This window comes from Petromyzon marinus, chromosome 44, assembly GCF_048934315.1.
Source record: "Petromyzon marinus isolate PM22_M1 ecotype Great Lakes invasive population chromosome 44, UKy_Petmar_22M1.pri1.0, whole genome shotgun sequence".
Taxonomy (NCBI): Eukaryota; Metazoa; Chordata; class Hyperoartia; order Petromyzontiformes; family Petromyzontidae; genus Petromyzon; species Petromyzon marinus.
Window position 1 is genome coordinate 1,335,303 of NC_133710.1, and position 24,626 is coordinate 1,359,928.

The 24,626-nt window shown below is 50.7% G+C and overlaps 1 protein-coding gene and 1 long non-coding RNA gene across 8 annotated transcripts in view; one reads left to right on the plus strand and one right to left on the minus strand.

Annotated features, from left to right (window-relative positions):
* LOC116951839 (uncharacterized) overlaps positions 1–6,899 on the minus strand; it is a 43,182-nt gene extending 36,283 nt beyond the window's left edge. For both annotated transcript variants that reach the window (XR_004404353.2, XR_012946842.1), the window contains exon 1: positions 6,454–6,899. This is a non-coding gene — a long non-coding RNA (uncharacterized LOC116951839). The remainder of the gene's footprint in view (positions 1–6,453) is intronic.
* LOC116951837 (nuclear factor 1 A-type-like) overlaps positions 1–24,626 on the plus strand; it is a 111,371-nt gene that overhangs the window by 18,821 nt on the left and 67,924 nt on the right. For 3 of the 6 annotated variants that reach the window (XM_032970606.2, XM_032970607.2, XM_032970610.2), the window contains exons 2-3: positions 7,795–7,905; positions 8,317–8,848. In XM_032970606.2, coding sequence (XP_032826497.2) covers positions 7,795–7,905; positions 8,317–8,848 — 643 coding nt within the window. The remainder of the gene's footprint in view (positions 1–7,794; positions 7,906–8,316; positions 8,849–24,626) is intronic. The other 3 variants (XM_032970612.2, XM_032970611.2, XM_032970608.2) reach the window with 1 other exon arrangement.

A 24,626-nucleotide genomic window follows, 5' to 3' on the forward strand; every position in this document is an offset into this window, starting at 1 on the left:
TGCTTTCGTGTACAGTACTCTACAGAATTCACATAAACTAGCGATGGGCGTTGTGCAGCGGTGTGTATTTGTCTATCCTGGGCTGTAGAGCTCAGATTGGTGGAGCAGCAGGCCTCTAAATCATGAGATGGTGCGACGGGTTCAACTTTCCGCCACGATCATCATCATAACCACCACCGCCGTTATCCCTGTGGAGTCTGTAAAATGATCACCATCTGGTGAGGCTGCACCGTTCTGTGCAAGGACATCAATAGCGGTTGTCACGTGGAGAGACTTATGTCCTGGCAAAGGGATGTGGAGTCTCCACCACTGTTCCTTTGGGTAATCAAAGGAGAAAAGCATCTCCCAGCACTCATTGCACGTATGTACGTTGAACTTCTTTCGCGCCGTACGTCGCCAACCTTAGCTGATCGGGAGGTGCTGCATAGGGATGCACTTTTGACTGGACGTGAGTTCTAAAACATGTTACTTTGATAAGTCCCAGCTTGGCCATCAGTCATCATCTGCCGCTTCTGACGGCTCATTAGCTACGATTGGGCTGAATGAATTTTCGCTGTGGTTCTTTTTTGTTGAAGCCAGTATCACCGCTTTGTTCAATCTCAATGCTTTATCTTCAAAGATATTTTACCCCTGCATGTCCCACCAGATTTTTTTTATCCTTCCCATATTCCTATTTTATCCTCTTCCCAAGTGCAGCATCGCCAGGTACGGGATCCCGTCCGAGCTCATTCTTGTAGCGTGTTCGAATTGACAGCAGTCTTCATTCCTTGACTTTGTCCAATAAGTTTGTGTTTACCTTTCATCAGTTTGTTGTACAGAAGAACCCCTGGTCTTTACGATATGTGGGACGAATACCGTGGATCTTATTATCCACAGGGCTATCTGCAATTTTACTCCTAACCGTGGGATAAAAATATGTGGATAATTCCCCGGATAATGGGATGAATTTGTTATCCACGGAAAAATTGTGAGTATTAGGAAACCGCTTTGCTGTGCATTGTGGATACAATTGCGGATAATTGTGAGTATTAGGAAACCGCTTTTTGCTGTGCATTGTGGATACAATTGCGGACAACTGCGGATGATAGCAAGACATATGCACGTGGATAATAGGAGTTTTCGCAGACCATACGGCTGTCACGGACAATAGTTGTAGGTAATAGCGCCGCGGATTTGGGTTCTCCTGTATTTGAAATTCCTGTCTGGCCATCGATGATTAACGCTTTCGTTAATGTCCAGCTCAGCCAGAATACATTTTGTCAACAACAACAAAAACAACGGCAGACGGGCGCGGATCGAAATATCTTCCCGCGGGGTCTCGTGGTACGTCGCGAAATCCCGCGTGTAGCCGCACATCGTCGTTCGGGAGGGTGGCAGCTCAGGGATTTGCGATGGCACGTCACCGAGCCATTATGTAATGTGCAACGTGGGCTCTGCTTTCCGTAGGAGTTCCTGGACATGGTTTTGTTGAAAATAGTTTGGCGGTGTGGCATTGTGCCAATAGTGCATTGTGGGGGGGTGGGGGGGGGGTATATGCTGTAATATGTGAAAATGTAAGCGTTGACGAAAATATGGTTTGACCGACAAATACAAGCAGGGGAGAGTTGGAACAAAAAAATGCTGTATTTTTTTCCCCCCCAAAATTCAAAATACTGGCTGAGAATGTATTGCAGAGCTGAAGCATATTTATTCGCTGCTAACTGCCTTGGCAGTTGTGCAAAAGGCACAAGTAACAAAAAAGCACTCTGCACATTTATCAATGACACTGCGGCCATAAAAAGAATAAGCATAGACCAGGCAATAATTAGGGCAATGGCTCTTCACAGCACAGAGAGAGAGAGGTAGGGTGAATAGGAGTTTTAGACAGCAACTTTTGCATACCATGGGGCCCGCGATAAGAATTAAATTATGTTTCCTGGTATAAATTGCAGGAACTGACGGTCGCCCGTGAGTTTTTGGGGAACAGAAAAAAAAATCGGTGTGTTTGAAACCTCTGGACGGCACCAGATCAAACCCCGACTGTGTGCTGGTAAAGTTCCGTTCAAGACCCCGCTTAACAAACCCTTGCAGAAAAGCGGCCGCACTGTGAACTGGCGTCGAATGTTAAAAGTAATACTGCAGTAGAGTAAAAAAAAGGTAACGTCTGAACGACGCGGTTGTAAGCTCGCGACGAGTCTCGGGTCGTGTCCCACGTGGTGGTTCTGAGACAAAAGTTCGGAAATTACACGTTCCTATGGCGAAACCCGTATATTCATAGGACGACATCAGGCGTCGGACTGCCCATCAACTCGCTGTGCATCGGCGCTTGCTAAATCCCTTCTGGGGAGGGAGGGGGGGGATTGGGGATCACGACGATGATGATGATGGTGATGATCAGGTGAATCAACCCTGGCCGGAATATGAATTCACAATCTCGTGACTGTGAACTTTGTGAGCCGAGCTAGAGTACAGTATATCCCGGCCATTAGCGTACACATTACACAGTATTCATTACGCATACTGTAAGCTCGCATGGTTTTGTGCAGTGCTTTGTGCGCGTGCGTGCGTGTTGCATATCTGTGTCGCATCTGCGTGTGCTCCAGGGCGTAGAGGCGTTATGAAATGCAAGTTGTTACGTGTTTATGGAAATGCCTGAAGGTCGCGCAACCAAACAAAGGCCACTCTTACGAAAACGGCGTTGCGACGGGAGCCTTAAGACGCTGTACACCGCCGTAGCCTGCCACAATGCGAGGAAATGATGAAAGTAACTTTTTTTTGTCCAAACTTTTGATCGATGGGCGAGAGTTGCACGGAACCGTCCGTAACATTCCCACGATTGCCCCGGGCACCGAACTGCATGGAATTGGCAATTTTTTTATTACGATCAGTTTTGCAAAAACAAAAAAAATGTCTACAAAATGGCGCCATCAGCATCATTGCGGTCTGCTGGGTAGTAGCTACGTGTAGGGGTGTAACATCCTCCTCTTGTGCTGTGATACTCCAATGATGGGGGTCCAGTCATCAGCATCATTGCGGTCTGCTGGGTAGTAGCTACATGTAGGGGTGTAACATCCTCCTCCTCTTGTGCTGTGATACTCCAATGATGGGGGTCCAGTCATCAGCATCATTATGGTCTGCTGGGTAGTAGCTACGTGTAGGGGTGTAACATCCTCCTCCTCTTGTGCTGTGCTGTGATACTCCAATGATGGGGGTCCAGTCATCAGCATCATTGCGGTCTGCTGGGTAGTAGCTACCTGTAGGGGTGTAACATCCTCCTCCTCTTCTGCTGTGCTGTGATACTCCAATGATGGGGGTCCAGTCATCAGCATCATTATGGTCTGCTGGGTAGTAGCTACCTGTAGGGGTGTAACATCCTCCTCTTGTGCTGTGCTGTGATACTCCAATGATGGGGGTCCAGTCATCAGCATCATTGCGGTCTGCTGGGTAGTAGCTACCTGTAGGGGTGTAACATCCTCCTCTTGTGCTGTGATACTCCAATGATGGGGGTCCAGTCATCAGCATCGACGATGCGGTGCGTTCTAGGCCGATATTTAATATCTCGGCAAGCCTGAACGTTTGTTATCGCTGCACTCCGATGAGTCTAAGTCCATCACAAATACACGCTTACCAAACACAGAGTTGGCTGCGTGCAACAACGCAGGTTTCAATCCGTTTGCAAAATTGGCTCGGACTCGAGGAAACATCCAGCTGTGTCCCTAAACATCTTTACCGATGTGGAATGCCAATACTGTAGCTCATTTGGAAAGGGTCCTTTGGCTTCATTCGACATTAACATGTCTCTTTCCTCCACCGTGTGAGTCATAAATCAGGAACATTAATAAAGAATTTTGAAGTAAAGTCTTTGACAATAAAAGGTGGAAACGTGAATGGAAAAGTATTTTGGAATCTCAGATTTTTTTTTTTCAAATGTGCAGTTCATTGGATTGACGAGGTTTTGGTGAAGATGAGAAAAACGAAAGTACAGTTTTACGTAGAACTATTTGACTAACTGAAATCAATCGTGATGCACTTTGGCGAGACATTTAAATTACAGCAAAAACATGGTACATTATATAGACCTAATTATTGTTACAACAATGCTTGTTTATCCCACTTAAGTGTCACCGAGACTGACGATGACTTTTCAGCAGGGACCTGCCAAGTTTCCATGGTCAGGGGCCACTGATATCACTGTCCGTCTTCCAGTCGAGTCATTTGCAGGACATTTACATCTTCCAAATTGGACAAATGTGGCCAGTGATGGTCTACTATTGCAGAATGACTTAACGGGACCTTGGAACGTCCACTGTATATCAGGCTGCGCATATATTTTTTTTAAATTGTGCACGTTGAACTTCTTTCACGCCGTAACGTAGCCTTTTTAACGGTGAAACATACCGGCAGGATTTATTCGGGGCGGCCACCGCCGGATTCAAACCGTGAGCCTCTGCAGCAAGCGACAAAAAACACGCGACCGCTGGGCCACATCACCGCCTCTTTGGGAAGCCGAACGTCATCGTGAAGAGCACCGCGGTGCTATCGGATCTGTTACTGGTAGGAACGAAGTTGTAAACTGAGTGTACCAGCCTGCAATAGATTAATGTGTCCGTCCGTCCCCTTTCAATACTTTAACGAAGTGAAATCTCGTGCTGTTGGGTGTAAAATCAGCAATAGACAGCGCAGAGACTTGTCCTACCAGCCCACCCTGCAGGGACCTGTTTAGAACAGTGGGCCGTCAGTCCACCAAGCGACGCGATCCATGTTGGTGGATCTCAACGGGTTCTGCAGAACCACCACAAAGCTGCGTGACTAAAAATGAACTCGGATTTAACCTGCTAGTGCCCAAGCATGTTTTTGTTTATACGAGGAAAGCTACTTTATTCATGCAAGGAGATTCCGTTTCTTCTAGAAAAGTATTGTTTTTCATGTCCTGCCGCAAAGCACTGCGTGCGTAACGCACAATTAAGGCATACCGTCGTGAAATCTGGTCAACAAGCTGTCCATTGAAATGTCACAGCAGTATTCTTGAAAACAAACTCGAGCCGAATAAATAAATAAATCGAATGCAAAAAAATGATGAAAGAGCCTCAGGGACGCGTTGATTTTATTCAGATGCAGTGCATCACTAGGCCCAACTTAGGCTCCGCCACGTGCGCGACCAACTAGGCCCCACGCTAAGGCTCCCCCATGCGTGGGACCGACTAGGCCCGAGCACATGCATGTCCAGCTAGGCCCCACGCTAAGGCTCCCCCATGCGTGGGACCGACTAGGCCCGAGCACATGCATGCCCAGCTAGGCCCCACGCTAAGGCTCCCCAACGCGTGGGACCGACTAGGCCCGAGCACATGCATGTCCAGCTAGGCCCCACGCTAAGACCAACTAGGCCCGACTCAGGCCCTGCAATGCGAGATTAACTATGCCCCGATGGCCATCCACACAGTTATTGTGAAACAACGTTATATTCTATGTACAATGAAAAGTTAGCGAATGTATATGTGCACCTAACAAGTTTTTGACGAGTCATGACTAGGCCCACGGATACAACATCCTCCTGTGCCACTCAATAACAAAGGACCACGGACCACGTTGTGACTTTTGTACCGTTTTACATACTTTACATTACCATGATCAAATTTTGCTTATAATTACCATTCTATCTATAACAAACGTAGATTCATGCTTTTCCTTAAAACCTCTTCATTCGTGGATTTATCTATCGCGAAATTTGAATTCACTTGGCGATTGTGTATTTGTAAACGATGTAGCAGCAGCGCATCGGGGTGGAGGGCCACTGTACTTGCACAGCACAGCAGTGGATTGTGGGCCACGGTGTGCGATCCACAATGAAGGTTTTATTCTAGATTTAAAGCTTTCGTGACTGCTCGGATCCATACTCTTTGGTTCTATTAGAACCAAAGAGAAGGTTTTATTGTTCAAGTGCCACCGCCTTTTTGTGCTTTTTTTGTGCCTCGTGTGCGGTGGGTTTTTACTCATTATTAATTCTGGTCGTGGGGTTTATAAGCGTCAAAAGAGGGCAGCGATGAGTTTCAGATCAAAAGGAAGAGTTTGTTGGATAGACTTGCTCGTGGCGGGTCGTGCGTCCGCTGCTGGACCAAAATTACGAGTCGACAGACAGAGGTATAAAGATTTATAAATAAACGCGAGAAGGTAAGTAGGGAAAGTGTGGCGCGGGCAAGTGCTCCGATGACCGCCAAAGTAGCGTCATCGTCATCATCATCCTCCTCCAAGGTAAATCAAACTTCCTAATTTACGGTATAATCTGTTGATCTGCTCTGTTGTATCATTTGTGTTTTAGTATATATGTGTGTTGTTGTACAATTTAAATAACCATGTGGATGTTATTTATGTGTACATAACAGGACTAACGTGAGGAAACATTTTCATTTTCTCCCCGTATGTTGAGTCGTACACACGGGAACCAAACCCCCTTATTCCCACATAAACACACAGTACCTCCTTCCGCGCAGACTTCCAAGAACAGAAGCCCACCAGGATGTCGAGGCCTTGCCGTACCAGCTAGACACGTCATTTGCGTTGCTCTGGAATTACCGACGGCTGTAGATTAGAATTCAAATATCCACGATCATTTGCGCTCACATTGTCGCCTTCCAACGCACCACGCGGCGCTGATCTGCGGGTCACGTGACAACCTAGCGGCACCACGCGGCACTGATCTACGGGTCACGTGACAACCTAGCGCACCACGTAACACTGATCTGCGGGTCACGTGACAACCTAGCGCACCACCCGACACTGACCTGCGGGTCACGTGACAACCTAGCGCACCACCCGACACTGATCTGCGGGTCACGTGACAACCTAGCGCACCACGTGACTCTGACCTGCAAGTCACCACGGTGACGAGATGTTATATCTGCCCCGCGGATTTTCCCCCGGGTCCTCCTGTTTTCTCCCTCCACATTTATAATTAACATGACGCGTTTAGGGTATTTTGGCTGCTATAAATTTTCACATGCTATAAATAAACGCGATCTAACCCAAAAACCTTTATTATGAATAATATTGGTCGCGAAAGCCTACGTGTTAAACTTTCACATGCTAAGCCACTTTGTTGAAATATCATTTGATGCCGGGTCGCTTCTCAAAACGGAGCTATTGTGTAGCCCAGTGGGCCTTACCTGCCTGGTAAAATACAATCTTTCATAGTTTAAGTCACATGCCCCCCCCCCCAGCACGTAGTGTGTCTAGAGGAAAGGATGGGCATTAAAGTACTGCTCCCTCTGCCTGAATGCAATCGCAACTCGGCGCTCTACACGCCCACTATTGTACGCTCACGCGAGTGATTATTGTAATTCGGTCCTGAGATCGACAAAATTTATTTTGCGATCCGTCCACATTTGCAAACGGTGCATGCTCCCGGCCGTGACGTGGATCAGAAAATGCGAATCATAAAAAGGTGTGTATGTCGAACTTCTTTCGCATCATACGTAGCCAACCGTGCTAATTGGAGATGCGGGGGAAGGAAAAAAAAACTCAACACAAAAAGCAGTTCTAAAGAAATTCGTTTTGAATTTAGATTTTAAAAGCACGCAGCCCCAGTGGCTTCCTAATATCGGATGGAAGAGCGTTCCAGACGGCCGCAGCAAGCGCATCTGACAGCTCGCGATGCGGTGACCACCGTCTTTGTTCGATGTCTGCTGCGAGGATGCCCGGAGTTCGCGTGATGATGATGATGATTTTTATGCTCCTTGATGAGATCAGCGAGGTGTTGTGGTGCTTCATTTGTGGCAAGCACTTTGTGTGTAATTAGCGCGACCTTATCTATTCGTTCAGCAACTGGAAGCAAATGCAGCTCGGCGAGCACCGGACGGACATGGTCGGATCTTGCAGTACCCATCACGGATCTTGCAGTACCCGTCTGGGGTTGTGATAGGCTGCTATAAGGTAAAGAGTATACAGTTTACAGGCGCATGCTCGTGTGTTGGCAGAAGGGCCTCCAATATAGAGAGTTCTAGAGAGCTGCTCTGGAAGGTATTTGGCCTACCCTTCCACACTGGCCATGTGTCTCGGAAGAATTACGACTCCCCACATTGTTCTACCCCACTACACAGGACCTGTGTCGATCGACTTAACTGCAGCGTCGCCCGCTTATGCTGCTCGGATGACCGATGCGTGGCGATTCAAGAAACCTTTACAGCCGCCGCCGGCAGATCGAACCGGCGATCGCCGCGAAGTCGTCCGGCGTGCTCGGCACTACACCACCGCGGCCGCATCCCCGACCCTCGTGACGATCACCCTAACCTCGCCATCCCTGTCCCCCCCCCCCTTCTCCTCCCCTCTCCCGCGCCACCGCAGGACGAGTTCCACCCGTTCATCGAGGCGCTGCTGCCGCACGTGCGCGCCTTCTCCTACATCTGGTTCAACCTGCAGGCGCGCAAGCGCAAGTACTTCAAGAAGCACGAGAAGCGCATGTCGCGCGAGGAGGAACGCGCCGCCAAGGAGGAGCTCCTCGCCGAGAAGGGCGACGTCAAGCAAAAGTGGGCCTCCCGCCTGCTCGCCAAGCTGCGCAAGGACATCCGTCCCGAGTGCCGCGAGGACTTTGTGCTCACCGTGACCGGCAAGAAGCCGCCCTGCTGCGTGCTCTCGAACCCCGACCAGAAGGGCAAGATCCGGCGCATCGACTGCCTGCGCCAGGCCGACAAGGTGTGGCGCCTCGACCTCGTCATGGTGATCCTGTTCCGCGGCGTGCCGCTCGAGAGCACGGACGGCGAGCGGCTCGTGCGCTCGCCGATGTGCGAGCACTCGGGGCTGTGCGTGCAGCCGCACCACATCGGCGTCTCGGTCAAGGAGCTCGACCTCTTCCTGGCATTCTACATGCGCGAGCAGGGTGAGAGGCGCGTGCGTGCGTGCGTGTGTGTGCGTGCGTGTGTGTGCGTGCGTGTGCGTGTGTGCGATTGCACGCTGTCTGCGTGTGTGTGTGTGTTTGGAGGAGCGGTCGTGTCGCGGTTAACGTGCTGCCCTACGAACCTAGGTCGACTCAGCCTCAAATGAGTATCTGGTGTATTGTGTGAACATCGCCACTGGGGAGACAAAGGCGGCCGGGCATGGTGCCACCCACCCCCTCGTGTACAGCGGTGGCCTTCATAGGTGCTCGCTAACAGCACTTGCCCAAAACAGCCTGTTAAGGCTGTATGATAGGTCTTTGTGTGCAAGTGAGTGGACCCATGTTGAGTTTAGCAGTGGAGTAGTGCTCATCTCACTGCGCTACAAACCAGGCGTTCCCTCATTGCTTGAGTCCTGATCACTGCTTACTTCAGGAGTGTTCATTTGAACAGATTCTGGGCCTCCCCTAGGTTGACCTGGTGTAGTCCCGGCCTTCACAGGCGCTCGCTAACAGCACTTGCCACAACAGCCAGAAATGTCTACACGGCAAATGTGTGTGCGTGACGTTTGTGGAACAGTGGGGGGCACAGGTGCTGCATCTGCTAGTGATCTCGGCCAGTTAACCCGTAACACCTGGGACTATCCTGTGACCTCCCACCAGTGAGCCTTCCACACTTCACGTGATAGCGTGTGCCACTTTGAGACTATGTAGTGGCGAATGGCGGCTATTGTTGTTGCTGTGTGTATGCATATACGTGTTGTGGTTTGTAGAGAGAGGCGGTGTTACGGTTCTCGCATGGATCAACATCGGTGGCAAGGATAATTGAATTTTGTCTTAGGCCTTCTCTAGGCTGACTCAATACCTTGTGTGGTGCTAAATCATTAGCACTGGGGAAACAAAGGCGGCCAGGCATGGTGCTCACCACACTACAACCTCATGCGCCTTACCGGCCTCAATATAGGAGCTAACCAACATCAACTTCACCAAAGCCATCTGTGTCACTACACGGAGGCTCTTTGTCTACTTTGTGTGGTTGATTAGCGCATTGTGCTGGCAAGACGCTCGCAACTTGCACTCACTTTGATCCCTTCTCGTGCACAGCACGAGTGGCAATTGGTTATCTGAGCTTGGCGTAGGGGTGAACTTAGCCTGGTACGAGTACATGGTGTGGGGTGGTCACCGTCGCCCACAATGAGATGAAAGCAGGCAGTTGTGCGTGCATGGTGCTGGCCCCATCTGTCTGCTGTTTAAACATCAGTGGATGCTCGCCAGCGGACGGCACTTGCAGCAGCAGCAGCAGCGTACGCCGGCTATCAACGGTGGGATTCTTTGATCCCTGTGTGTGTGTGTGCGTGCACGTCTTCAACATAAGACGACCAAGCGTCCTGTTTTGCCGTTGTAAACAATCAATCATTGTACCTTAACTCCGCTGCGTAATCCCAGAAAAAAAAACCCAGAAATGATTACGTGACGGGTTTTAGTAATTATGTCGCTTAATTACAGCAATTACAGCCCTCGGTGAGAATGCACGTAAAGTGCACGCGAAGTCTAAAGCAATTTGAAACACGCAGGGACCCTTTTCAAACTTGACCGTGAAACATTTAGCAGGGATTTTGGATGCGATTAGCAGGCGGCAGACGGTCAGGGCCCCAGAGACACGCGAGCGTGAGCCTGTGTGTTCGCGCGTCTTCGACACGGGGGAGCCGACCGTGTCGTGTTGCAGCCTCAACAAAGTTGCACTGCAACTCTGACTGCACGGGTTCGATCCCTGGTCTCGGGCCCACGAGCAACGCCAACCAGAAGGGCATCCGAAGCCGACCCGGGGCCTGTGCTGCAATGACTCGACCTGAAACGAGTACTGTAAACCGCGTTCGGTGCGTTGACGACAGAGTCTGTGGTGGTGGTGGTGATGATGCGAGGACTTCGTTCACCCTGGCTGGCGACTTGGACCCACAAGTCGGCGAGCTTGCCGCTCTACCGAGATTAGAGGCGGTGATGGCGGAGTGAGAGACCCGACGTAGAAAGCAATTAGCGAACCTTCATAAGTTAAACCCTGCGCGGTTCACCGTTGTTCCAAGGCCGTAACCCCCACTCGCCGGGCACAACTCCACGCGTCCCTCTTCGAAGCCGCGCGTCCACCCCACGTCTATCGCCACGCCGCAGTCGAGCGTCGCCGTAGTTTTGCCAGCCGCGATGCGGTCTCCCACGTCGCGCTCGAACGGCTTCCCCCTCTGCGCGTGACCCCGTCCCCGCTGTGCACTCTCCTACAATGTGCGGATAAGAGGGGGCCTAGCGGAAAAGTCTTCCTGTTATGTGCATTTTAAGCGTTTCATTGCAACTCGGGGAGAAGCGGAGTCGACTCCCCAGAAGTGTCAGCGAAGTGTTCTCCCATCCACGTTTGTTCGCGGCTGTCCACGCCAATGAAAGGAGACATTTTTGGTCCGTGCCAAATTGCCAAACGGCCCGGCGTGGTATTTGAGCAGCAGCTGTCCGAGACGGACGATCGGAATTGTCGTGACGAAAGAGGATAAGCAACGCAGAAGTCCGGAGGAGAATGTTTTGGCGGATGAGCGTTTGGAGGTACGGTGAGGCAGAGGGGAGGGCTGTGCCTGGTAAGACGCGTTCGGTGATGGAAGAGGTGGAAGGGGGGGGGCAGTTAACGAGACGGCTGTTTGAGTGGTCCCCACGAGTCTGGCGACCAGGGCAAGCGCTAAGAGCACGTGGTGGGAGACTTCTTCTTTGGTACGGCCGCTGACGTAGGCGCAGAGCAACGACAATTTCACGTGGAGATGGTCGAGCCGGTCACCCGCGTCGGCAGTGGCGGGAGTGTGTCGCCGCCGTGATCATCATCATCATCACTTCATAATCTGCGGATCGGGAGGAGGCCGTCGGAACGGATCTTGGAGCTCGCCGCTCGTCGATTTGCGCGGCAGCGGCAGGGAATGTGGCGGAGGGGAGAACGCGTTGGGAGCGGTGGCGCCCGATGCTGTCCATACGATGACGTGTTTTATTATTGTGCAAAAAACGCGAATAATAGGATCCACACTTAGTATGCACGTACGTTGAGCTTCTTTTGCGCCGCACGTAGCCAATGCGCTGAACGGAGGTGCGGGGGAAGGACGACAAACTGAACACAAAAAGCGGTTCTAAACAAAAATGAGTTTTCAATCTCGAGTTAAAAGTGCACGGCTCCGGTGGCTTCCTAATATCTGAGCGGAGCTTCCCACGTCCAGCACGGATGCCGTCCCGCGGGAATCTCCATCGAGCACACCTGACTCCAAACGTTTGCACACACGTGTGCCATGAAAAAGGGCTAATTCACGAAACGTCGTCTGTTGTATTTTATTTATTCCTTTTGAAGGCTGCAGCGTTACTGATGAACGTCTTGAGTTGCTTTGTTGCTTGTGCGCCGCTGCCAACGCAGCAGCAGCAAGATCACCGAATAATTTGTTGAACACGCTTACCTACTGTGCTGTGTGTTCGTGAGCCATATGCCAATTTGCACCCCGTAGCTCTTCAGCCAATTAACGATCAAACTCGCCCCACCCCCTCGTTCAACGGAATTCCCGCATATTGAATCTTTGTCTTACCGGAACGTTCCTCTCTCTCGCAAGTTTTCGAGCAATTCGGGTTGGAGGTATCGGGAGGTAAATAAATAAACAGCGAAATAATTATAGGAATTTTTTTTTATTTCTCTCAAACCCTTCAAACGGCCCCAATAACAACAACAACAAGAACAACAACAACAAAAACCTCCCAAAAAACCCCGACCCCCTAATTGTAGTGAATTTAAAACAAGCAATTGAGCGCACGCTGGCACCGACGGAGATTACGGTGATTATGCCGCCGCGTTGACGTTAAGGGGCTGCTGCATGGATGGGATTAGGGCACCCTGCACTTGCTCGGAGCAGACTGACGCTCACATGTGCCCGGCCTAGTCCATCGAACAAAGACAAAGATCTTCCCGGTAGCCTTCACAGTTCACAGACTGTTGGGGGCAAGTGTCGTCAGCGAGCAGCACCTACGAAGGCCGGCGCTGTGGCACACGACGGGGTGGGGTGGCCAGCACCACCCCCGGCCGCCTTTGTCTCCCCAGTGGCGATGTTTACTACACACCGCACGAGGTACTCATTTGAGGCTGAGTCGATCTCGGGGCACACCCAAGACCGATCCAAACAATTGTCACCGGTGTTGTCCGTGAGCAGGAATCGAACTCTGCTTTATCGGGTTCGTAGCGCAGCGTGCTAACCGTTGCACCGCCACTCCCCACACACACACACGCGCATCCTCGTGTCTGACAATGCCAACTCGTTCCAGTGCGGTTTCACGTGAGCGCACGACGCTTGCGTGCGCGAGGTTGGTGACGTAAAAAAAAGACATGCAAGGAACAATAATTCATCCCAGTTTTTTTAAATATATTTTATTTTGCGCGTGTGCGTGCGTGCGTGTGCGCTGCGGTTAATCACTCAGGCCTGTGTGGGTGATGGTGGAATGTTTGACTGAGAGTGATGTGTAAACGCTTGGTTGCAGCATTTCCACGGTAATTATATCACTTTCAGCAGCGTTTAAATTCCTGTTCTGTTAACATGTAGGCTTTTGAGACCAATATCATCCATAATATAGACTCTTTTTTGGTTAGATCACGTAAATATATAAATGTGTCATTAAGCCCACCACCACCCAACACGGCCAATAGTAAGGTTTGTCACGTCAACAGAACGTGCCGATTCGTTATGAGTACAGCCCACCGCGTGTTGGAGAGCAAATCCACAACGTTTACAATCTTGAGTACGACATTGTTACTGGCGAAGCGTCGTACTCGGATTGTAAACGTCGTGGATTTGCCCGCCTGTTGTTCTGTTTGGCGTCGTACGCGGTAATGCGCAAAAGATAAATCCACGCTCCATTCCGTGACTCCTGACGGTCGCTCTCGCGCGTGCACGCACACAACAGGCTCCATGATTTCTTGGAATGAGGTCACATGGCTTTGACAGCCGAAGGTGATGTGGTGGGGTGGAAGGCCCCAAGCAGGAATTGTGTTGGGGGGAGGCCAGTTGGGGGGGTACCGGTGGGCCGGCCAGCTCCTTCAATTAATAAACTCCTCGTGAGATTACAAAAGAGATGAAGGAGAAAGAGATCGAGATGCAGTGGGATGAGAGGAGATGAGGAGCCGCAGGTGCGACGGGTGTGGTGGAATGAGAGAGATGTACGGTTTGATGCATAGTAGTAGTCGTAGTATGCTTTCGCGACCAATATCCATCGTAATAAAGGTTTGTATGGGCGAGTATAAATGTGTCGTTAACCCACCACCACCCGACACTGCCAATTAGTAAGGTTTGTCACGTCAACAAAACGTGCCAATTGGTTACTAGTACAGCCCACCGGTGTGTTGGAGAATAAATCCACAACATTTACAATCTGAGTACGGTGACGTTTCAATGGTAATTAGATCCAGCATCATCGGGCGAATATGCCAGACAATTCTGGCAAAATAAGAATGTACATACCGTATGTTAGAACGTCTTTCGCATCGTACGTAGCCAAATGTGCTAATCGGAGGTGCGGGGTGATATTATAGAGAGATGCGGACAAGGTAGTGACGATATTCACGTTAATTGGCACATAGTGGCTTGTTTTTTATGTGTATTATTAGGTTCTGAATTCGAGCAGATTTTTGGTTCTCGCCCCTTTAATCTGTGGGGCCCCTTGAGCTGCTTGGGGGGGGGGGGGGGTCCGAAGCTTCGCTTCGTTTACTTATGGCGAGCACAACCGCTGTTCGCTGCGTTTCCAAGGTCGGTGCTTTGCAATGCAAAATTCTACGATGGCAGGCGTCCGGTTTCACGTGGCAAAGGTGTGGACGGAGTAAACAATTGTAACCGATTTCAGCTGATAGTCCACCGTATTTGTCTTGCTCAGGTGGCCAGTCTGTCACCGTTAAATCGTTAGCATCCACCGCTGTATGAAGGCATTCCCACGCCGTTCATATCTCGTGGTCCCAACGATCAGTCTCACTCGAGTGCTTGAACCCATCTCAATCGTTCCGTCGTCGCGGTGATGGCCCTTTCGGGCGATGGTCCACTCGGGAGATGGTCCACTCGGGAGATGGTCCACTCGGGGGATGGTCCACTCGGGGGATGGTCCACTCGGGGGATGGTCCACTCGGGAGATGGTCCACTCGGGGGATGGTCCACTCGGGGGATGGTCCACTCGGGGGATGGTCCACTCGCGGGATGGTCCACTCGGGGGATGGTCCACTCGGGAGATGGTCCACTCGGAAAATGGTCCACTCGGGAGATTGTCCACTCGGAGAATGGTCCACTCGGAGAATGGTCCAATCGGGAGATGGTCCACTCGGGGGATGGTCCACTCGGAGAATGGTCCACTCGGGAGATGGTCCACTCGGGAGATGGTCCACTCGGGAGATGGTCCACTCGGGGGATGGTCCACTCGGGAGATGGTCCACTCGGGAGGTGGTCCACTCGGGAGATGGTCCACTCGGGAGATGGTCCACTCGGGAGATGGTCCACTCGGGAGATGGTCCACTCGGGGTATGGCCCACCCGACTGATGGTCCGCTTGGGCTCGTTGTTCTCCTTTGACCGCCGTCCCTTCGTCCTCGCGAGACACGACGCGTCCTGCCCAGGCACGCGAACTTTCTTTGCCAGTCACCACGACGTCTCTCACTTGCGTTTGTTCCCCTTGGTGCACCTGCTGCTCTGTCCCGTGTGTCAAACGGCACGTAGATGCGCGTAAAAAAAAAGCACTCGGTCTTCATGCATTATGCAAAAAGATCATCGTCAGTTCCATAAGGAGTGCATCGCGGTCCTCTTGGCTAAGGTCACCGTCAACATTTTTTTGAGCAAATGTGACCGAGCCGACAGGCAGCAGCGATCCGGTGAGCGTCACCAGCGGACCGGTTTCGTCCTTATTGGGGCTCATCAGCGCAGTCCAGTCACCAATGCCCACTGCTGCAAAGTCGGCCTCTGGGAAGCACATTGCGTGGGGTGCCCCCACATCCACACCACGGGGCTCATCGGCTTTGGCTCCGTCTGCGTCTCGGCGTGATTCCGAGCGCGCACGTGCGCGCGTTTGCCCGTTGCGAGCGAGACGATGTTTTGGGCTGGGGCGACTGGGCGTGCAGGGAGAATGGGGGGGACAGGCTACCCGGGGCTCGACGCCGGCCGACGCTGAACTGCAATCGCGGTCAAAGCGAAACGCTGCGTGCCGTCTTCTAGCCGCGTTGACGGGTGTACTCCCCCGCCGGCGATTCGACGGATTGTCACGGTTTTGGCCGGCGATTCCAATCCAAGGATTGATGATGATTTTTTGTTCCGCCTCATTTACCCTCTCCTTGTGGTTTTTTTTTAACTTGGCGATTTTTTTTTGTTGTCCGCTCCGAGTTTTTTTTTCGTTACGTCCGCACGCAAATTCGCTTGGAGAGTCGCGCGTTAACGCTTACCGAAGCCGATCCGGTGATCCACGTGGGGCACGGGCCTCAGCAGTCGATATCGATCGATGATCTGATGCGCCGCTACACTTCTGCCGTTTTCCTGCAGTGGTGTGCAGCAGCTCTGCGGCAAAACGCAAATCATCACCGGGCGGCCGGGGATCAATCCACCGCTGGATGGAGGCCCACCCCTAGCCGCCATCCTCTACGGTTCTGTAATTCAACAATCCGCCTAGCGTGTGCATGCGAGCTGATTTCAATGCTCCCATCCGTTGGGTGGATGTGGTCTCGAACGCGGTCCATTCTTAGGCTGCCGTCGCTATTCTTGACCCGCCGGGAATCATCCCTTCTCGTGACGCTCGCTCTGCTCGACCGTTTGAATTCCTGTGAGTGTCGTTAACCTGCGTGTGGATTCTGCAATCCACGCGTTCCGCATCCCGTCCCTCGGCATGGTCCCAAGCGTGCATCCCTCTGCGCGTGCTTTTTTGCGCATTTTTTTCAGTTGATTAAACGGTCATCCCTCGTTGTACGGGGAACTGGAACGTAACTTCGACGTAGGTTACGCTAGATTCGTTTTTTTTACGGAATGTTAAAAAATCTCCAAATTGTATTTTTATTTTGGGGAGGGGAAAAAAAAATCGTCAACGCACGCGGACTGTCGTTATGACCGAGCGTGCATTTGACGCCGCTCCACGCGGTTCGCAACTGTAGACACTCTCCTGGTTCCCCCATGCTCTCCATGCAGCGCAAGCCGGACTCCGTTTTGGTCCGGGTTCTTTGTGTTGCTCACTGCTGGTGCTCCTGCAGCGTGCAGGATTCCACCCCTTTTTCAACATTCTTACTGCAGTCAAAGTCAAGATGTCTGGAAGGATGCCATGAAGTGCAAGCGATAGCAGAAGTGCACATGGCGATCACCGGTGTCTGGCAAGTATGGCGTGCAGTATTTTTTATTTGGCGACTTATTTTAAGTGTTATTAAAATGTTAGCTTTTATCATCCACAGTACAGGTGTATTGGGTTAGATCGCAAAAATATATAAATGTGTCTTTAAACCCACCACCACCCGGCACAGCCAATTAGTAAGGTTTGTCACGTAAACTAATTGCCATGTTCTGTTTACGTGGCAAACCTTACTTATTCACCTGCGTGGTGCCGGCTTGAAGCGTGACGTGTCGCTGTCACCAATTAAATTCCCGGCGAAGGACAAAACTGCGCATTTGGGCAGCGTTGTTACAGAGCGCCATGCGTGTGCATGGTTTTTCTTCAACGTTTCGAGGGTTTCCCCTTCTGTGTTTAGTGTAGGGGGGGGAGCGGTGGTGCAGCGGTTAGCGCGCTGCGCTACGAACCCAGCAAGACAGGATTCGAATTCCTCTTCACGGCCACCACCAACACCGGTGACGATTATCGGAACCGGTGCTGGACCTCTCCTAGGTCGACTCGGCCTTAAATGAGTACCTGGTGCGGTGTGTAAATACTCAGGAGCCAAAGGCGGCCGGGCGTGGTGCTGGCCACCACCCCCTACCCCCCTCGTGCGCCACAGTGCCGGCCTTCATAGGTGCTGCTCGCTGACAGCACTTGCCCCTACAGTCTGTTTAGGCTACACGAGGGATCTTTGTCTTTGTTTGGGTGGGCGATGGGGGTTACGGATTAATTGTTAATTATTTAATCTTTGTTTTTTTCGGTAAAGTCACGTAGAAATAAGAAAAAATAAAATTACATTTTTCTTATTTTTTCTTATTTCTACGTGACTTTACCGAAAAAAACAAAGATTAATTCCTGCAGTCACGAAAGCACCAAATCGAGTTTGTTAATTATTTATTCAAATTATAGATTTTTTTTGTATTATTCCTGACCGCTCGTGTGCCCCTGGACGGGAGGTGAGGAGCAGCCTTTTGTTGATGTGTCTCGGCATTGTCATCCCCGATGTGGCTCTGGCCTCGCCTTGAAGGGGGTTTCCTGCCTTCGGGAGGCAGGATGTGGAGGTGGGGAGGGGAAAGCAGCGAATTACAATTTGTAGGAGACGAGGTGGGTGACTTGATAGCCTCAAGCTTCGCAGCATGATGTTGAAACGACCGTGAAAGAGGCAGCAAGGCCTTTGTTGTCGCGGGTCCTGTCGAGGTGCGGAGGAACGCCGTGCGGCGAGCCTCATTCAGGCCGATTATTTTAGCTCCTCGCGTTGTCCTCCTCCGGGAGAAAATAAAAAAAAATTGGAAAATGACGCAGGTGGCTAAGTGGCTTCGGAGCGCCTTAATGGTTCGCTGTCCCAGAGTTTTTATTTACATCGGTGGGTAGGAGGCGGTGGCGGGCGGGCGGGCGGGCGGGCGGAGAGTGGCGGTGCAGTGGTTAATGCACTGCGCTCTCAACCCGGGGATCTTAGTCCGATTGGCGTTCACGGCTAACATCGGTGGCCAGTAGCGATACCTGAACTGCCCCCCCTCCCCCCCCCACCGACTTCACCGACGTGTGCTAGCCGGCACGGTGAAGTATGGTCATACAACCCCCCGCGCGCCCCCGTGGCCAACTTGATGTGGGTAGGCGTTCATCCAGCAGCGGAGACGGACAGCTGGCTGCGATTCGTTATTATGCATCACGGCACTTGTTCGAGGTGTGATCTCCATAACCTTGGCATACGGTTTCCCGAGCAGCGGCATTACATTCCACGTTCCCATGGCAGGGTACCAGTCCATCTGTAAGAGGGGCGACCAAGTGTTACGTTCCTGACGGGTGGTGCAGGTTCACCGGCCGCCGTTATTTTTTTATTCCAGTGTGGGGGGGGGGGGGGACAATGGATGTGTCGAGTTCCCACTCCCGGCAGGGATGTGAACTTGTGCTCGTGAGTGGGGAAGCCCTCCCCCACATCTCTCCTCCAACCGAGGCTCTGCCCCTGCCAAGGGAGGCCGCTGGGAGAACGCACGGAAAAATCACAGCCACGAGGGGTATGGGAAATAACATTGGCACCAACAGCAGCTTGGTTAAATGTGCAAATGTACAAGGTAAATATGCACATTGCCAAATTCTAAATGGGGGTTTTATAATTGAATAACGCAGTGTACATTGCCGTACGAGTTCATTAATCTCCAAGACACTCTTGAACATCAACACGCGCGCATGTACAGCTCGATTCGTCGATCCGCTGCTGGATGAGGTCCTTCTCCGTCCGTGCCTTGCGTGCTGTGCGAGACTTGGCCGACCGTACCCATCCACGCTGGTCAGGGCGGGTTGGCAAGGTCGGGGAGGCGATGCGATTGCTCGCACCGTTGATGGCGGAAGGTCTTTCCACGTGTGCGGAAAGGAGCGGGCGTACCCACGGCTTGACCCCACCGCGGGTGGCGTGCCGTGCCATTCAACGGCACTGTGGTGTCACTCGTCGATGCTGCTGCCGAGTGGACAGAGGTGGTGGTGGGAGGATTCAGGAACCTGGCTCCCATTTCGATTTAAAGCTTTCGTGACTGCAAGGATTCATCTTCTTTGGTTCTTTCGGTAAAGTCACGTAGAATGAGAATAAAATAATAAATTGATAAAATAAAATAACACAATAATATTCTCACGACGTTTCGGCCACAACACCTGATGAAGGCCGCTTGTGTTGTGGCCGAAACGTCGTGAGAATATTATTGTGTTATTTTATTTTATCAATTTATTATTTCATTCTACGTGACTTTACCGAAAGAAGCAAAGAAGCTGGCTCCCATTGTTTTCCACTGCCGTGCCAGGGGAGGGAATCGAACTCGGCGACCCCCTGGATTGCAAGTCCAGCATCCCGAACACGGTTTAGAGCTCAATAAGTTTGGAGCGGATTGTTTTGTTTGGATGAACAGTTATATTCTTGCCCGTCTATCAACAACTCCGAATGCAATAATTTTTTTTGTCGGTCATCGATTCTTCGCAGTAAAGTTAGACATTAATTTTTGTGCACATGCATGCATGTTTGTGTGGACGTATGTGTCAGTGTATGTATGTGCCGGTGTATTTCTGAGCACGTACACGCTATCTGTGCATGTATGATTGCGTGCATTTGCTTGCATGTGTATGTATCGGCGTGGGGAGCGGTGGAGTAGCGGCTCGCGCGCTGCGCTACGAATCCGGCGTCAGGGTTCCATTGCCGCTCACGGCCAACACCGGTCCTGGGTCTCCCCTAGGTCGACTCGGCATCAAATGAGTACCTGGTGCGGTGTGTAAACATCGCCACTGGGGAGACAAAGGGGGCCCGGCGTGGTGCTGGCCACCCACCCCCTCGTGCGCAGTGCCGGCTATCATAACAGCACCTGCCCCAACAGTCTGTTCAGGATATATTGGAAATCTTTGTCTTTGTGTATTTATCAGTGCTAGTGTGTGCATACTTATGATTGTGTGTCTAAGTGTGCATGTGTGTGTGTGCACGTGTGTCTGGATCCGTGTTGTTTATACACCGTCACGCGCACATACGCTTTACCCCGTCCCTGGAAAGCATTACTTGGCTATCCGCCAAAATCACTAAGCTCTTTCTGCAAGTTGGAAAAAAATTAATAAAATTAAACATAAAATGGGCCCTTACCACAACTTAACTCTTCATCTGCTAAATTAAACCATTCCTCCCTGGAAAATGTCAGGTTTTCGGATGCCAGATTTACACTTCAGATAACAAAATGTTAGACGCTTGGTTTCAGATGCTTTGTCCCGAGATGTCTGCATGTTATCTAACCAATCCCAAAATTCCAGATTTCAGATACAAGGCCCTCTGCCTGCGAGATGATACACACCAGATGGCAGTTTTTTTTCGTTGCAATAACAAGTTCCAGATTTCAATATTCGAGGCACTGCACAGTACAGTAGATTGTTTGTAATATTGATAAAGTGTCTTGTTGATGACACGTAGGAGCAACCATCTCGACTGCTGGTCCTCGACTATCTGGTGAGAGTTCCATATTCCCATGATGTGGGTCAGGCTGCCCATAAAGGGGGCCCGCTGTTAACGTCTTACGTTGTGGTATTCATTACGTCTAACCCCGAGGGATGATGGGTAAAGTTGCCTCCCATCTCGTGACGGCGAGAAAGTTCTATGGCGACAGTGTCACTCGGTGGTGGCTCGATAGTTCAGGTTAGGGACGCGCTCGCGATTTTCGCGATAATCCAAAAATGCAGCCCTAGGTGTGAAATTTTGGGATGATCCGAATTTGCTTTTGATTGATCTGAGAAGAGGAAGTGATGTCACCGACGGGACGCCACTTCCGTGGCTTTTCCCGCCAAAAAGAGGTCACGTCCACGTGTGACGTCGCCGCCGTTAGCACGGAGACACTTCACATCCGTAGGCGATTGGAGGACGTGCGGCAGCAATCCGACTAAGAGGTGAACCGCCACCGTTGTCCTTGACAAAGCTTCAATCCGAAAAGTTTAAAAGGCAAAACTCATCCCCCAGTAAGGCGTCGTTTGTCGCTCCGTGGTTGCCTCCCGCTCCCCCCGTTGTCTGTAACACGGCCATCGTCACCACTGCAGTGTTGAGTCCACCCCCGACTTGTGAGAGACACCACAAGGGACCCGCAACCTCCCTCGCCCGGTGACACTCACCCCCTGCTCGGCTCCCGCGTCTCAAAGCCACGGTCATTTATGTCCGTGAAATGTATTTATTGTTAGCGTAATATCCAAATCCAGACAAAGCGTGTTTGGTTATAAGTTTTTTTTGTATGGATGTGACGTTGAATTTATTTTGTACCGTACGTAGCCAACCGTGCCACTCGGAGGGGAAGAATAACAGGCTAAGCAGAAAAAGCAAATTACGATATTCATGCGCGGCCTTTGAATTATTACGAATGTCGAATGTTACCGATGATGATGCAAACGCAAGTGCTGCACGTTGACCTGTGGCCGGTAGCGTTTGCACATCACTGAACAAAAGCCAGTCATCTTAAATAAACACGGCGGCCGTGGGTCTCCATTGATATAAAACTAATTTCAAAATCTGGCGCAAACATGTTTAGATGTTGGCGGCATTCTATCGATCGTTCCGACATTGCGCACACAATGTCGTCCTTTGAAAATCGGCCAAGAGTGGGCGGAAAAAAGAAAAACAAAAAATGAGAACTTAATTGAAACCGAAGCCGAGTGATTACTGGATTTAAAATCCCAAACATCGGTGCTCCTCAAGGGTTAAGTGGACCCATAGCTTTGCCATTACAGTAGACGGCATCTGCCGGAGACCTCTGGAGGGCCCACAACATCCATTTAGCTCGATTTTACGTTTTCGCGGAATCGCGGAAGTGTTTGTTTTAGCGAAAATAAAAACCCTTGCTTTCTGCGCCACTGTATATGCGTTCAAGGCGCTTTAACAAAGTATGTCTGGCTAGTTGGCCGTCTTGACGTTCGGGGGCTGTGTTTTTTTTTAAGTTTTATTACATTTGTACCGCGGTGTTTAATTTTGCACCTGCGTTTTTTTTTTGTGTGTGTGTGGCTTAAAAGACGATTGTTATTGTACGATTTCGCAAAAGACTTTCCATGGAAAGCACGGCATTACAGATTCTCGCCATGAGACCTTTCAACCTAAATATTTCACATAGCAATGCACTGTACCGCAATATTTCATAATTTACTGCTCACAACGAACTGCACTTCTGAAGTGGCTTTGCAGAAATTAAAGGCCACTAACCGTTTAACCAAAAAGGTGATTCCATTTTTAAACTATTTCCGACGAGAGTTGAAAGCGTTAATGCATCTGTCCATTTGTCTGTAGCCGGGGTGGGGGGGGGACGATGGAATATAATTCTAGAGTTTTCTTGCTATTGGGGACCTACAGTATATGTAACAACGGGCAAATCGATATAGGGGTTGCTCAAAACCTGGCGATAAAAACCCAGCGATAATTAATTAAAAAGCCTTTACGGCCAAGGCGATTTTTATCGCCTAATGCCCCATGACATCATGCGCCGTGCGATGTTGTCTCCTTGTGCCACGGTTATTGCCATTAGTATAATCACATCCGAGGACACACGTTCGGAAGTGTTTCGGATTCCACGCGCGTGCGTGAATTTTCCTCCTCGTCGAATACGCCTCTGCAACTTTTTCCGCTCTCTGGAAACAAAAGGGCATCGTGGAGCTGCGATGCGAGGGACGTTGCCGACGGACGTTTTTGAATTTCAGGGTCACAAGCGGAAGCTCCCGAACAATTCTCCGACCTAACAAGTGCCGGGACGACCCCGATGCCAATGCTGACCAGCTGACCGGCTGACCGTCCGTTGTGGCCACCTGTGTGTGGTGCTGTTGGACGGTGCCTTCGCAAAGCGCTGCGTGTGCCAATGTTGCGTCGAAGACATTCCCACCGCCCCTTCTGGCCGTGTGTTCCCCAACAAGTGGCTTCAAATTTACCGTGCAGAAGAACTCGCATTATTCGCGACCCTATTACCTGCACTGGCAGAGCCAGTGGGGGGGGGGGGCATGTGCCCCCCCCCAATGATCTGATCGAAATCCCTAATATCGATCGGATCATTGGGTTTTATTAGTATAAAATCGGCATTTTGCGACCGCCCACTGCCACTGTAGCATATTATTACGTGCCAGGGACTCTATGAGATGATAGGACGATAGTCTGAGTCCATAATTGGTAATAAGTAATTATGGACTCGGAGCAGTTATAAGTGACTCACCGAATTGTGCGCAGTTGCGTATACAGGCCACGACTTCCCTGAAGGCATCAACACCTTCAGCGAGCGCGATGCCGATCACACAACGCGGTTCGAATTCGACCCTCGATCGATGACTCCGCCATCGCCGCACACGCGTCAAATAAAAAGCAAGGGGCAAGTCCTTACTTACTAACAACTCCTCTTTCATTTTTCATTACAGGAGGGGTTGCCCCCCCTACCTGAAAATCCTGGCTCCGTCATTGATTACCTGTGACTCCTATTATCCACAGGTAGCTGTCGGTCCATAAAAACAACTCCTATTATCCACACCCTGTTTCTTCCTGTTAGCTGTGATTTATCCATGTTTTTCCCATCCTGCTTTGCAGGAATGGCTTCCTATTATCCGCAAATGCTTCACTGGTTAGAGTCAACGTGGCAAATTCATCTTTTTATCCGCAGCCCTCTGTGATTAGTTTTTCATTCTTTCCCGCGGATTATTGGAGTAAATTTGCTGGTAACATAGTGGATAATCGAATCCGCTATGTTTGTCCTACACCGTCACTGGGGATATGAGGTGTCTTTTAACACACCGGAGTTGGAATACTTCGCTGTCACAGCATTTGTATCCAGGGTCGCGTTTGAATGCTATTGAGTGGCCCAATTTGGCGCTGTGTGGATGTCGTTTTTCCTTTGGTTGGCTCGGGCCGGTGCATGGTCCGGTTGTGGCGGCAATGTTTTCTTCCA